Source organism: Pithys albifrons, chromosome 8 (genome assembly GCF_047495875.1).
Source record: "Pithys albifrons albifrons isolate INPA30051 chromosome 8, PitAlb_v1, whole genome shotgun sequence".
In the NCBI taxonomy this organism is placed as follows: Eukaryota; Metazoa; Chordata; class Aves; order Passeriformes; family Thamnophilidae; genus Pithys; species Pithys albifrons.
The window spans coordinates 8,934,089-8,949,611 of NC_092465.1; the positions used below are offsets into that span (position 1 = coordinate 8,934,089).

The 15,523-nt window shown below is 39.6% G+C and overlaps 1 protein-coding gene across 1 annotated transcript; it reads left to right on the forward strand.

The window, feature by feature from the left end:
- The first annotated feature begins 3,764 nt into the window (after window positions 1-3,764).
- DDX18 (DEAD-box helicase 18) lies at window positions 3,765-14,192 on the forward strand. The gene is made up of 14 exons (XM_071562492.1): window positions 3,765-3,924; window positions 4,028-4,204; window positions 5,165-5,302; window positions 5,800-5,935; window positions 6,071-6,171; window positions 6,281-6,480; window positions 6,567-6,681; window positions 8,255-8,394; window positions 8,842-9,003; window positions 9,900-10,052; window positions 10,726-10,839; window positions 11,300-11,356; window positions 12,712-12,889; window positions 13,528-14,192. The coding sequence occupies exons 1-14, from the start codon at window positions 3,807-3,809 to the stop codon at window positions 13,668-13,670; spliced, it is 1,932 nt and encodes a 643-aa protein (XP_071418593.1). The 5' UTR covers window positions 3,765-3,806; the 3' UTR covers window positions 13,671-14,192.
- Window positions 14,193-15,523: the final 1,331 nt, after the last annotated feature.

Below are 15,523 nucleotides of genomic sequence, written 5' to 3' on the forward strand. Positions count from 1 at the left end.
AATGATCAAAAGATAGCTCTTAGTTTTCCAGTTCAGAACTTTTAGCTTAATAGTGTAGATGTTAAAAAATTACATCAGCTGTGATTTTTTTCATGTCCAACCTAAGACATCAAAAAAGCACTTTTTTACACTCTGATTTCTGCCCTCCTTAATTCAACTCTGTACTCCAGCTCTTGTATCAAAAAATGACTACACACTTTTGTTTCATGACCTTTTCTAGATGGGATTTTGGTACCTTTTCTACAAATTATCACCATCTACCTGAAATAATACAACTGAAATCAATGACTACTTTTGTGTTACATTTTAATCAACACAAGTTAGTTATTGGTAAGTACAAATAAATATTTTGAAATTGGCTCTAAGGATGAATTGATTCTGGGAGATAAAATCTGAAATTGCCAGCCCATTAAAAACATTCATCTTCAGAGATAAATTCAGAGTAACTTATATGGATTTATTTAGCTCTGTGAAGGCCTTTACTAACACAAAACATGTTTCTGTACAAACCTTCCTACAAGATCATGTCTAGAAAATTTGAGACATTTTGACAACAACTCAATAACCATTTGAAAAAATCCTTTTGTTAGTAATGATTGTCTGATAACTCAAGCAATTAGGAATTAATTTATTGGACAGAAATGAGACATGTACTAGGGGGAATTCATATGGTATCTAAGAAATGCCAAAATTCAGAGACAAACTATTAACATGAGTTAGTGGTTTAAATTGCTGTCTCTACCTGTCACAATAAAAGTATCATTATTATCTCCTGAGTCTTCTTTTTTTTGTGACTTTCCACCATTACACCTTGAAGAAAAAAAAATACAAAAAGAAAGAAGCTCATAAAGCATTTTTTGAAATTTCCAGAGAAGCACACTTCTTTGTTAACTCTAAGCAAAATATTTCACAAGATATTGAGCAAAAGCAATGTTGGGGCACATGATGCTTTGGCCCCTAATGAAATCTGCCATTTCTAAATTCCTGTACATAAGGCCATGACATGTGTTTACACAGATGCAAGACCAACTTGTATCTACAAAGGTCTCCTTGTGTACCATGATGACAGTAGCCAACAGACACAGCCAATGTATTCTGGTCAGTGGGATCTGACATAACTTCTAGGGACAGTTTATCAGTCTGGGCCTCGTGCCACACTAATGCAATTTCACAAAGACTTGCCAAGTCAGCCAGGACCCAGCATGGATAGAGGTGAGATCTTTATTTAGGCTTTTACCTGTCCAGGGTTTCCAGGTCCTAATTCTTGGCAGAGCTTAGTAAAAGTTAAAGTAGTGATGATCCTGGCACTACTGGTTAAAATGGGAACACATAGACCGTGCCATGCCTGAAGGACATAATTTTGTCTTCCCTCAGTGTAAGTATTACTGTCAGCTCCCTCCTGTCCAGACTTTTAATACACAATGACCATATTCCAGAAAGATGCTCTGCCTGGGTTAAATCTGGATCCAAATAGTAACCAAACCCATCACATCTGTAAACACAATATAAGGTAGCCATGAAGAAAACATGTCCAGAACCTAAATTACACTGAGCTGCAGTAAGGAAGTTTTACCTGCTTAAAATTAAACCAGTAAAACTGAGTTCCCCTGGAGTTTGTACCATTCTTGCTGAGGATGGATCAGCTTATTTTCAAATGCAGCTGATGGGGATGGCTGTTATCCATTCAACTTAATAAGCCCGTGGCCAGACCTGTTATCTAGTCTGTGAAGATCTGGACAAGATCACATTGTTCACAGTCTGAAGATGTGGCAAAACAAATTTAATTCTCATCCTGGTGATCCATAGGACCTCTAGAAGACAGCAATTACATACGGTGGAAAATTACTTTTGTTTCATCCTTAACAGTATCTTTAAAGACAATTTTATGCAATAAACACTTCGAAATTACTATAGAAATAGTTCTGCAGTTTTTCTGTGTTACAGCAAGGTATCGCAGGCTGAACTGCACACAATTTGTCATCATTCAGGTTTCTAAGGACGCGCTGGTTACCGCTTTCAGGTAACAAAGCTGCGGTGCATCCCTGTGCTGTCTGTGCCCTCTGCTGGTGAGGAAAGACCTCGGGGATGTCGCGCTTCAGCCGCGGGGAATCCTCTTTCGGAAGAGGATGCACAGGCAAAAAGCGAGAGCACGCTAGGAGGAAAGGTCATGCTGCTGAGAGCTCCAGCTGGACAGCTGGAAAGCGCTGCCTAATAGGGCAGCAAGGAAACGTGCCCTGGAAATAACGGGCTCCCACATTCCCAGATGACACTAAACCAGGTTGCCCATAGAAGTTGTGGATGCCCCATCCATTTCAAGGCCAGGCTGGATGAAGCTCTAGGCAACCTGGTCTAGTGGAAGGTGGACATGACAGGGGGGTTGGAACTAGGTGGTGTTTAAGGTCCTGTCCAACCAAATCGTTCTGTGATTCTATTATTTGGCCACGCAATAGCACTGCCAGGCTGGTGCAAATTCATGGCATTTCCATGTTCCTTGCACCCATCAGGAGGAACAGACAGCGGTGGCTACCAGGTGGCTACCGTAGATGCAGGTCTCCACTGAAGGCCCAGCTGTGTCCTTTATCTCCAGGGTCTGTGTTGGGCATCCTGCAAGCCTGGAAGTTCCAGTTTGCAGGCTGGGGCAGAGTGGTTGGAAAAGTGGTTCAGCAGAGAAGGACCTGGGGTCGACAATGGCTGAACATGAGCCAGGATTGTGCTCAGGTGGCCAAGAAGGCCAGTGGCGTCCTGTGTTGTGTCAGCAATAGTGTGGCCAGCGAGACAAGGGAACAGAAGTCCCCCTGTACTTGACACTGATGAGGTTGCACCTCAAGCCCTGTGTTCAGTTCTGTGCTTCTCTGTTCAAGGACACTGAGATGCTGGAGTGAGACCAGAAAAGGGCAAAGGAGTGGGGAAGGGTCTGTAGCACAATTCCTGTGAGAGCAGCTGGGGGTGTTTAGTCCAGAGGAGGCTCAGGGGTGACCTTATCACTCCCTACAACTCTCTCAGAGGAGGGTATAGCCAGATGGGGTCGGGCTCTGCTACGAGGCAATAAGACAGGACAAGAGGAAATAGTCTCAAGCTGGGCCATGTGAGGTTTAACTTGGACATTAGGAAGGATTTCTTCACAGAAAGGGTGGTTGGACATCGGAATGGGCTGCCCGGGCTGGTGGAGGAGTCACCGTCCCTGGGCGTGTGTTTGAGGAGGACCCAGCCCTCAGTGCCATGGTCTGGTTACCAGGGTGGTGTTCGGTCAGAGGTTGGACACGACAATCTCAAGTCATTTCCAACCTAATCGATTCTGATTCTTTCTCCCGTGGGAGTTAAACACCCGTGACCGTGAGCAGAGGCAACACCACGGGGCACATGAGTACTGCGGCACGGATGGCGATCCCGCTCCTCAAGGAACACCGTGCTGGTTCCCGCCCCGGCGGCCGAGGGGCAGCGGGGCCGGGAGGGCCACCGTGAGGGGCAGCGGGGCCGGGAACGGCTCCGGGAAGGGCAGCGGGGCCAGGAGCGGCACCGGGAGGGGCGGCGGGGCCGGGAGGGGCCCCTGAACTGGCAGCGGAGCCGGGAGTGGCAGCGGGGCCGGGAATGGCTCCGGGAGGGGCTCCGGGAGAGGCGGCGGAGCCACGAGGGACTGCGGGGCCGGGAATAACTCCGGGAAGGGCGGCCCCGGTGTGTGTGCGGGCGCTGCGCTGCCCCCGCCGGCCCCGAGGCGGCGCTGCGGCGCTCCCGGCGGGCCCCGCGGGCGGCAGTTCCGGCGGCCCCGGACGCGGATCCCACACGTGTGCCGGGACAGCGGGGCCGCGATGTCGGTGCCGGCAGGCGCCAGCAACCTGCCCATGCGGCTGCTTCGCAGGAAGATCCACAAGCGCAACCTGAAGCTGCGGCAGCGCAACCTGAAGCTGCGGGCGGCTGAGGGGACAGGTACGGCAGCGGCGGAGCCTCTGCCGGGCTGAGCGCTGGCGGAGCCGTCACTGACTTTGTACTCTCTCCCTCCCCTCTCTCTCCCTCTCCCCGCGCTCTGCAGTGTCCTCGGAGGCCGAGGAGCCTTCCCAGGGACCCTTAAAGGAGGAGGCGGAGGAGGCGGCGGAGGCCCCCGAAGAGTACGCGGGGCCTACGGGCTCGGCCGAATCTCCCGGCGGGGACAAGGAGAAGAAGAAAAAGAAGAAGAAAAAGAGGAAAGCGGCAAATGATGCAGGAGATGGTGCGTTGCCTTGGCAAATAACACCTTGTCTCCCAGAGCTGGGTTATTTTTGGGCACCCCAAAAGCGCCTTCTTTGTGTTTCCGCCCCATGCCATGTGCCGGCCCGGTGTGTGTTTTAAAGCCCCGCAGGTCTTCAGCATCTCCTGGTTTATTCCAGCTGTGGCGTTCGAGCTCTGATTCGTCCTAAACCGGTGGCAGCCAATTTAATTGTTATTTAACAGAATTCTGCTTTGTAACATTCAGTTCGGGTGTTTAGCATGTTTACTGTGCAAATGCACACCCAGTGTTACAGAGCAGAGCTCTGACAGGTCTCCGTGTTGGCTGTGCAGCCAATATGGCTTTTTAGCAACAGGTCCAGCCTTTGGCAACATCTGTATATCATGAAACTGAAGTATACTGGAAAACTACCCAAAAAATAGCACCCCACAAATATTGCTAGATTTTCATATATCTTTATATGTATGCATGCATAAACAGACTTTTTTGAAGCTTCTATTCCTTTGGTATTTGATTTTTGTGACTCATTGTGATTATGCCAGTGAAGAGGTGCTTTTGTGCTCTGAGCATTCAGGTACAGAGACTTTACATTTCACATGTCCTGAGCACAAACTCTGTTGGAATCTTGATGTCTGCATTACAGATGGGAAAGAATTTTGTAACTTATTTAAGGACAATTTATCATATTTTCACAGAAAATGTCATAAAATATACATTAAGCTTCATTGTTTTACTATGCAAAGTGGGTTGTGTGGAAGGAACTTGGGAATTTTTTCTCTATGCTTCAGAAAATTCAATAGAAACCTTGCCTCCCCCTCTGCAGCCCCTTCCATGTCATTGAAAAGCATGATCTTTGTACATGGTTTAGAGACTAAAGGAGGTGCAGTCTGTGGAACAACTTTACATGATTAACATGTCTTTTATATCTCTAACTGACTGGTCTTCTGTAAAACAACGTTGTAGATACAGAAACCAAAAAAGCAAAAACTGAAGAAGACGAATCTGCAGATGTAGAAGATAAGCAAGATTCTGCAAAGAAAGAAGTAGAAGAGGAGGATGGGGAAGAGGATGAAGTGCCTAGTTTGCCACTAGGTTTAACAGGTATCTTGTGTTCTCTTTTCCTTGCAAACCCAAGGTCTAAGACTTTCTTCCAGAGTAAGTTGCAGTTTTCAAATGAGCTTTGTAATACAGGTGATGTCACACTGGCAGTTGTTCAGCTGTCACCCAGTTACTGTTCTTGGAAATTTGAATTATATACACCTGTTAATCTTAAAATTAGTAGTGAAGATCTTTTTCTTAAACCTCTATACACATGTATTTAGAGGAAAGAGTCCATGAAGGGCAGGATGGAGGTGTACAACAGTAAATTTGGCATGAGAAGCAGTGCATTCATGTTCGTCCATATTAGCTCTGTGTAGTTTTTGTAGGACCACGTTAATACAGAGTATTTTGTCTGTCTTTGGGTTTTGTGGTAGAAAGGAGTAAGAAAAAGTCCTTTGATTTTTTTCATAGAAGTCACTTCTAATAGGGAAATCTCAGAGGACGGATGGAATTGAAGAAATAAGTTTAAATATTTTTTATTTTTTCTCTCACTTCAGGTGCTTTTGAAGACAATTCTTTTGCTTCCCTGGCTGGTGCTGTCAGTGAGAATACACTGAAAGGCATAAATGACATGGGGTTTACACACATGACTGAAATTCAGCATAAAAGTATTAAGCCTCTCCTGGAAGGCAGGTAAGAAATATGTCTTTTTAATCACTCTAATGATCCCAAATATATAAATTTTTCTAGCAAGCGAAATACATGAATCATAGAATAGAATCACTTATTTTTCTATCTAAATACTTTTTCTAACTCTGCTCCGTACAGGGATATTTTGGCAGCTGCAAAAACAGGCAGTGGCAAAACACTTGCATTTCTCATTCCTGCAGTAGAGCTTATCTACAAGCTGAAATTCATGCCTAGAAATGGTAAGGCTCTTAATTTCACAGTTGAATTTTACTCAGCCACTTAGGGATGTGGCTAGAAGGGAACTGGATGGGTTGTAACTGACTGCTGTCTGCTGGATGTGTTTTTTAGGAACAGGTGTTATTATCCTTTCTCCTACTCGAGAGCTTGCTATGCAAACCTATGGAGTTCTTAAGGAACTTATGAATCATCATGTTCACACCTATGGTCTGATAATGGGGGGCAGTAACAGATCAGCAGAAGCACAGAAGCTTGGAAACGGAATCAACATCATCGTAGCAACACCAGGAAGGCTGCTGGATCATATGCAGGTAGGTACAATACTGGTGTCTAATCTGTGTTATTAAAATGTAATAAAACTCCTGTCCCTGTCTGACTGACTTTGTTAATCTTCTAGAACACTCCAGGTTTCATGTATAAGAACTTGCAGTGTTTGGTAATTGATGAGGCAGATCGAATCTTGGAGGTTGGATTTGAAGAAGAAATGAAACAGATCATAAAACTTTTACCAAGTAAGAACAAAAAAAAAATCTGTCTTTTCTGGAAGTCACTTGACTAACATTATATCCTCTTTCTGAGTCAAGTACTATAAGATAAGTCATTAATTTTTATAATTCTGTAAATGAACTGCATAGTGGCTGTCTTACTCTGTCTTTTTTCTCTAATAGTTTGTGTTATTTGTTTAGAGTCGTTTATCTGAAGGACTGCGTCTTCATATGCACTTTAGAGATATAATTCTGTTCATATAAGATTGTTTTCATTTAATTCCTACATCTTCTCATTCATCCTCCTCTGCCTGTTTATTTCCTGCAACTCATTATTTCCTAGTAAGGGTTAAATACAAGGATAAAGGTCTGTCTTGCAGTTCAAACATTTTTCATCCCCTCCCCAAATCCAGTAGCTTAAGGAATTTTAAATATTTACTTTAAATTTTTCTTCTCCTAATTTTTCATTTAGATATTCCTTGTAATTGATGTATTAAACACATTCTCAGAGTCAATAAGGCTGTCTCCCTTTAACCTTTAAAAATGCAGGGGAAAAAACCCCATGGAAATAGTACATAAAAAACCAATGGTAAATATTTTGAATTTCCACATCTTAAATATTTAAATGCAGATCTGCATGATTAAAATGCATATATATAAATTTAATAAATAACACCCTGTGAAGAATGTTAATGTACAGTGCTAAAAGAGAAAGGGAAGGAAGAGTGGGAAAATTACATGTTCTTTCTGAAGTGGGAGTTGATAGAGAAAAGAAATTTTTTTCTTTGCATGAGTTTAATTTGGTTTTGTCATGATAGGAATGAAATTATATTTTTAAAAAGACTCTTTGAAATAGAAAAAAAAATCAAAGATGGTGGCACTGATTGTTCATCAAGAACCATTGCTAATGTTCTTGGAGTAGTGAAATTGAACAGGCTGAGTCTGCATTTTCCATGTGCTTGTGTAACAAGAAAATATTGCAGGATTAGGTTGTCTATTTTAGCTGAGAGATGACAGCCAGGCAGGAGGTTTCCTGCACCTGCTGTGAGACCACTGAGGTCACTGAGGCTCAGTTCAAACGTGCTGCCATGTGACTAAATGACATGCACGTCTGTGTATGTTCTAGCTTGATTTTGCAAGACAAACAGTAACAATGTGCACAGGTTTTGGTAAGTTTCTTCTTACACAATCTCTAGGATGATTTTTTTACCTTTTTAAGAAAAACATTTTAATATTCATGGGAATGAATTCGATGTATAGGTAGAATTACAAGCCTGGTCTGTATTTAAAACAAGCCTGTTTTGTTTCTAAATTGGATTTGAAATGATAGTGACATTTTCCCAGAGAGGGAGAATATTGCAGTTTTACAGCTTGTTAGGATTGTGGAGGTGGGGGCAGCCTAGATAAACAACCTGTACAATCTATAGTACATTTACACCACTCTCTGTTTGTCAGTACCAGTATGTTTTAATTAGAATTTAATTGAAAAAAAGTAGGAGACTTGCTCACAGTGGTTTGCAGTTAAGAGATTTTTTTGAACTTGCTATTTGAATTCTCCTTTAAAAAATGAGGCTGTCTTTCAAAATAAATATTTTTTCAGAGCGCAGACAGACGATGCTTTTCTCTGCTACACAAACCAGAAAGGTTGAAGATCTGGCAAAGATCTCCCTGAAGAAAGAACCACTGTATGTTGGGGTTGATGATAACAAGGAGACAGCAACAGTAGATGGTCTTGAACAGGTAAAACACAAATATTAGAAGGGGTGTGATCTGTGAACACACCAAGCCCTGTCTGTTTTTAACGTGGTTGTGCAAACACTGTCTAAAGGCTGTTTGCCATCCTACTGGGCAAAAGCTCTGTTTCCTAAAGGGTTTTATTCAGACTGCAAACTATGGTAAATTGTATGCATCTAATCAATGTTTACAGGACAAATGATATAAAACTTCATGAAATAATAATATAGGTGTTTATACTTGTCTATTCCTGTTACATACACAAGCTCCAGTTGTCTTTCCAACTGTATTTTCCATGTTAGTGACTATAAAGATTTATATGCTTCAGCTATATTGCATTAACTATTTGACATACTTGTTTCACAATGTAACACTTTTCTGATTTAATTGTATTGCTGAAGCAGAATTTTGCTCCTTTCTACTTTTTATTTAATAACGTTTGAAATTTTCCAGGGGTATGTAGTGTGTCCCTCTGAAAAAAGATTCCTTTTGCTCTTCACGTTCCTCAAAAAGAACCGGAAGAAGAAACTGATGGTGTTTTTTTCTTCATGTATGTCAGTGAAGTACCACTATGAATTACTGAACTATATTGATCTGCCTGTTTTGGCCATTCATGTAAGTGTATCTGAAAGTTGTTTCTGACCTTATATATTTGCCTTGTTTATTTCAGTCCAGTTTCTGAGGAACAGACACCCTGCTCACAAAACTGATGATGGTGTTGATTAGTCTATAGAGAAAGGAGATAAAGCAAAGACTGTATAATAACAACACTTTAGTAATTAAACTTGGTATTCTAACCAGGCTGAACACTGATACTAATTTACACTCTGTGTGTAGAAAGATTTCTGTTTTCTTCCAAAATGTTGCCTTTCACAAGCACTAAAACTCAATTTGTAGAGGAAAGCTCTTGTCACAGAAATCCAAAGTCTGATCCCTGAAGTTTGGTGCTTTTTCTAAGGTCAGGATCATGTTTGGATTTGCCATACTAATTCTTGTGTCAAAATTACAAAATGCATAATTTATGACAAAGGATTGACTGAATGTTTATGAAACAGTTATAACTGACCACAAATGTCCTTTTTTATTTTGTTCTTTGGGGAATTTTTATTGCTGTTCTTTGCTAGAACTGTTACAAGTATGGTTGTGGAGTTTTTTTGAGGGACTTGCGTTTTAACCTGGAATCTGTCTAATATATTGCTAGACATGCAAATGTCGTTTTTCTGAACTTCAGACATTTGTGCAGCCCTCCTAAACAGAATGTTTATGCAATTTTTGATTATTAATACTTTGGGAGATACATTGTAACCTCTGGGAGATGCCACTTCATGTAGCCTCTTCAGTTCTGTGAAATGGTCCTGCTTGGTCTGTACAATACCATGATTTGGAAAGATGTCCCACATTATTTTATATTTTTGGCAGTGATATATGCAAAAGAAGAAATTATGTCTACCAGCTGACACATTTTTTTTTTCAATTGATGTTTCATTCTCAATGTGTTTGTTTCCTTCTAGGGGAAGCAGAAACAAACCAAACGCACTACAACGTTTTTCCAGTTCTGTAATGCAGAATCTGGAATATTACTCTGCACTGATGTTGCTGCCAGAGGATTGGATATTCCTGAAGTTGATTGGATTGTCCAGTACGACCCTCCAGATGACCCAAAGGTAAGTTAAGGAAATAGAGAACCTTGACAGCAAGAAATCAAATCTTAGCTACAAACAGTTGCAGAGAAAAATTGAAACTGCTCCTCGACAGAGGTCAGTATTCAGCTATGGTGATATCCAGCCACTGATTTCTTTCACCACCTCCTGGGAGAAATGATGGTCCTAACTGAGATCTTTATTATCTTTAAAACATTGGTTTTGCTGTGAATTTAATTTAAGATCTAATCAACTAAACAAGATAACACTTTTCAAGAGGAGTGTGTGAGTTATGTGTGCATCTCTGACTCTTCATGGCTTTTTCAGTTGAAATTTTTTAGTAAAAGATGAGTATTCTTATTTGAAGACATGTCTACTATTTGTAAGTGAAATTTAGAAAACTCTGAAGTTTTGACAAATGTACATAGCAAATACACCAAAGCCAAGGTTTAATTTTCAACTGCAACAGACTAAGATTTTTTTTTTCTTAGTCAGGGGTTCTGTCTCCGCCTGCTTTGCATCTTCAGCGCTTGGTTTCCCTCGTCCATGTGTCAGTGACAAGAATAAGTCTTAAAAAATAATGAATGATGCATTACATTATATTCATATTAAATTTTGGATATTTTTTGTGAAGCAGTGTGTATATTACATGTTTATAAGACCGATTGAACTTGCTGTTATATATTCTTGCCCAAAGGAATATATTCATCGTGTTGGCAGAACTGCCAGAGGCATAAATGGTAGAGGACACGCTCTGCTCATTTTGCGACCAGAAGAACTGGGCTTTCTACGATACCTAAAACAAGCCAGGGTAAACTTATGTCTGCATTTTAATGTTGGGTTTGGTATTTTTATTTACTGTGCATCAAGTTTTTAAATTTAAAAACTTACTTTTTTCTATTCAAAGATCAGTTTCAATTTATTAAATTCCAAAAGAAGCATAGCTTTCCTGTAAGTGTAATTATTTTAATATGATAGAGCTGCACAGAGTTTTTTGCTTGCTGTCCTTGTGGCCTTGTTTTGCCACTTTTAAAGTGGTGTAACTTCTAAAGCAAAAGTGGTAAAAGAAGGTGTCACACTGAGCGTCTTTATTACTCCAGCTTAAAGGAAGTGATAACACTGTCATATTGATGTAAAGGCACTTTACAGATACAGCTGTGGTATTAAAAAGAATTCTGTTATCTAGCAGGTCTTTTTGTCTTAGGTCTTAAACACATTCACTGTTTACACAGTGTAAATAATTTTGATGGTTCATTTCTTTTGTTTTTAAGGTACCGCTCAGTGAATTTGAATTTTCTTGGTCAAAAATTTCAGACATCCAGTCTCAGGTATGAAATTACTTCACTCTACAATGACTTTGAATATCTTTATTTTAATTTACATGGAGCATGTTACAGCCTATAGTGACTGCAGTTAAAAAATAGGTGTCCTTGTTTAGAAAAGTTCCTGTAGATGAGCACTGTGCAGTACATCCTCCTGCCATGCTGTCCCTTGATGACAGTAAAGCAAGAAAATATTTAGAAATTAAAGATGAATTTTAATATCTACTATTAAATTGTCATTATACAGTATAAATTTGCTTGTAAGAATTGTTTTTTTCACATTATATGACAAAATTGACAGAGATGTATACTTGTTCCCAACTTTTGAACGAAATGTTCCTGTCTGGCTTAGCAAACAGGGGTTTGGTAGCTTTTATTGAGTAGTTACATATGTTTAGATTAATTGTGAGTAATGTGTGTATTGTAAGATGATTAGACTTCAGTGTGCAGAAAGAGATCCAGTACCAATACTTAGGAATGTTAGTATATAGTCTATAGGTATTTTTAACCAGTTGGTGTTAATAAAGCCCAGCATGAGCTAAACCTGCTTTGTGCTCCAGTGCTACAAAAATGGCTATGGAGCACAAAGTTGAGTGGAATAGTATGGATAATTCTGTGGATGTAAATTTTTATTATTGGTTAGTTCTGTGAATCATTATTTTGATAATGTTGCTTGCAGTAACTTAAATTTAAAATAGCAAGTACGAGAAGCAATGAGGACAGTCCTTACAGAGAGAGGTTCCTAATTAAGAATAATCAGGAAATAATGGCATCTAATGTAACTTATTTTTAGTATGCTAAATTAACATATGTTAAACATCAAATGAGACACTCTGATTTAATGAGTATTGGGCACCTGGCCCACAACAAATCAAACATCTCAGTCTGGACTAGTGTATCTGCATTTTTGTCTTAGAATTAATACTGCTTATTTTACAATGCATTTGCACTATAATAGATGACTGTATAGAATTGCATGGAATCACAGAGTTTAGATTTAAAAGCATTATGCCCTTGTCCACCCACTATTTCTTGGTGCACACAGTTTCAAGGTGCAGCTGCAGTTGTATTCTCCTTGATTATCTTGTTGGGCACAACCCAGTTTATTATGTCTGTAAATTTTTGTGTTGCTGTGGCTTTGTTTGTACTGTAATTCAACTTCAGTTTTTTTGTCCCCCTACATGTTTATAAAAGCATTTTGATACCTGTATGTGCACTGCCTTCACAGGCAAGTTTTGCTGAAGTGAATAGAGAATGTCATTGTCACTCACACAGTAAAAAAATCTGCTTGAATGTCATTTGTAGACTTTAACAGCTATAATTGTTTATATCTCTTGGGTTTTCTTTTTCTCTCCCGCCAGCTGGAAAAACTGATAGAGAAGAACTACTTCCTTCACAAGTCAGCCCAGGAGGCATACAAAGCTTACATTAGAGCATATGACTCCCATTCTCTGAAGCAGATCTATAATGTCAATAACTTGGATCTTCCCAAAGTCAGCCTTTCATTTGGTTTTAAAGTTCCTCCATTTGTTGACCTCAGTATCCTTTTACTGCAATGTTTCAAAGCTGAATTTCTGCATTATAAATGTTCAATGCACCTTACTGAATTCCTATGCTATTTCAGATTCTGGTGGTTTGTAATTGGGTTTGGGAGTTTTTTTGCTATTAACCATAGAAATGCATCATGTTCCACCAGTAGTTTATCAAAGAAAATGTTACAGTGCACATACTATAACTGCAAAAACTGCCTACAAACATCTGTTTTGGTGCCTGTACTGTATGTGCTTCAGTTGCTGTGGGGCAGTAGACATACTGGAATGCATCCATGTTCCAAAGTACTATTCTCCTCTATGCAAAATTGTTTTCATCAAAATGCACGTGTTTAAGTTTCATAGTCATAGAATATTGACATAGATGGGCAAGAGCATGAAATGGAAGACTTTATCTAGGTTACCATCAGACCTGCCAGTGAATGGAATTTGAAGCAACAGCACTTTGGACAACTGGAGGAGTATTTAGAACCATGGACAGGTAGTTCTAGTTTCCTCCATAGTTCTGCAACTCAGCTTTTTGTATAACGCTGGTATTTTTTTTCTCATGTTAATAACCCATTCAATCCCCCTAAAACAGCATTTCAGATTATTTCTTTTTAAGTTCTTTAACCAATAAAACTTCAGATGTGAACAGCAACCATGGGAGAAGGCTACAGAAAAGAGGTGGAGGTGGAGGATTTGGTTACCAGAAGTCAAAAAGTGTCCACAAAGCAAAAATCTTCAAACACATCAGCAAGAAATCAGACAATCGGCAGTTTTCTCGTTAATCATCCAGTCGTTAAAATGGTTTGTGGCATTGGAATAGCCCACCTTGATCAAAACCATCTGACAGTTACTTCCATGTTAAACTGCTCCATTCATATTTTTAGGTGGTGTTTTTTTCTGGGAACATCTTTTATTTCTCAGTTCAGGAAGACTCTTTGGGAGGGAGACTAAAGGATAATAAATATGGCCAGCTAATTTTGCCATATTTGTTTTAAGGAAGAAGCTCATTTAATTACCTTAAGTCAATACTAGAGTTTTTTATTAAAGAAAAAAATACTTTTAGGTTTTATAGAAGAATTTGCTTTACATTTACCCTTTTTTCTATGGACACCTCTGAAAATTGTTGGAGTGGACAATATAAGGACTCTGCTTTAGCCATCAAATACACTGAAGAATATAGGAGGATGCCTTTAGAACAGTGTATGGATGAATAATTAAAGTTGTTATGAGCTTGTGATTAATTTCAGACATGGTATCTGTATAACAAGTACAGTGTCCAAAATAATAAATGATCTCTTAGACCACTTCTGGAAATGCTTAATGTTCTGATATAATGGTAACATCCTAGTGAAATTTTCATTCATGTTCACTTTAAATCTGAATTTATCCTTCTAGTGATGTCTAGTGTATGCTCCAATGAATATGCAAAGAAAATTAAGAAAAGCAGGTTACATAAATGAAAGTACTTGACCCAGATAGTGCTTTTTAAGGTGCTTCATAACCTTGATGCAGTGAGAAGGTTTGTGTTCTATCTTGCAAATTACAAAACTGAATTGCTTTTAGTATTACTGTATCAGATCAGTGATGGGCAAAGTCAAAGGTGCTGTCACAGGACTGGGAGTGGAGATAGTAAGTGAAAAATAGTATAAATATACTAGAAGGATATTTAGAAGGAGAAATATAAAAGACTGACATGGAAGAGGGTGGAATGCACATTGCAAACAAATGTGGAGACAATGAAAAATACGCATATTGGGCAAAAGTAAAGGAACTGTATTACATATTGTTTTCATCTCTGCTATTGTAGCAGTAGGTAACTGCTCTACAGTGTTGGTGGGCAAGTGTTTAAAAGTTCTTGTGTCAAGACAGGAAAAGACAAATGTCACAGAATCCAGAAATCTGGGACCCATGTGATTACAGTAAACCAGCCTTTGATCAACATCTAAAATGTAACTCAGGACCAGTTACAAATAAAAAAGCATATGTATTTATTCCAATATAAATTGGACTGTTAGGTTTCTGAAGTAGCCTGTCAGATTTAAAACTATGATATGTGCATCAAAGTGTTGCAAAAAAGAAAAAAAATTAGTGCGCTTTCTTTCCATCCTTAGAGAACATAAATCACTTGGGGAGGGAGAAATACCACCATTCTTTTGCTAGTGCTTCCACCATTCAGAACTGAGCTTTGCCTCGTTTTCCATTTTTTATGAAATGTCACTGTAGGCTAGGGCTAGGACTTTTCAAGTTTCTTAATTAACATAGGTCAGGTCTTAAGAGTTTCATGTCAAACTGTTTCAGTAGATTAATTTTATTAGGATTTGAATATCTCATGCTTCTGGGGTTGCAATGAAATAGCAAAATCTGCTCGGAAGGATAAGCAGTGCCTATCTCATTGAGTTCTAATCTTTGTTTCTAGTGTTTATGAACTCCTAAATGACAAATAGTTTCTGATGAAATATCATATATTGGGCAGCATCTATTCTATTATGGAATATTGCAAGAAGTGTAAAACATTGTCAAACCGATTGAAAATCCAACATTTCCTTTGCAACTTCCCCTGTTATCAATCTTGTGAGCAGTTAATAGACCTCAGCCATCAGACTCTCAAGGCTTGTCTCGTAACAGTGACCGATAG

What these genes read in the sequence shown, in the direction of transcription:
- DDX18 (XM_071562492.1), top strand. Translation starts at nt 3,807, where the DNA reads ATGTCGGTGCCGGCAGGCGCCAGCAACCTGCCCATGCGGCTGCTTCGC. An exon ending in GAAATTCATGCCTAGAAATG is followed by an intron (nt 6,172 to 6,280) that starts GTAAGGCTCTTA and finishes TGTGTTTTTTAG; the next exon opens with GAACAGGTGTTATTATCCTT. An exon ending in GATACCTAAAACAAGCCAGG is followed by an intron (nt 10,840 to 11,299) that starts GTAAACTTATGT and finishes TTTGTTTTTAAG; the next exon opens with GTACCGCTCAGTGAATTTGA.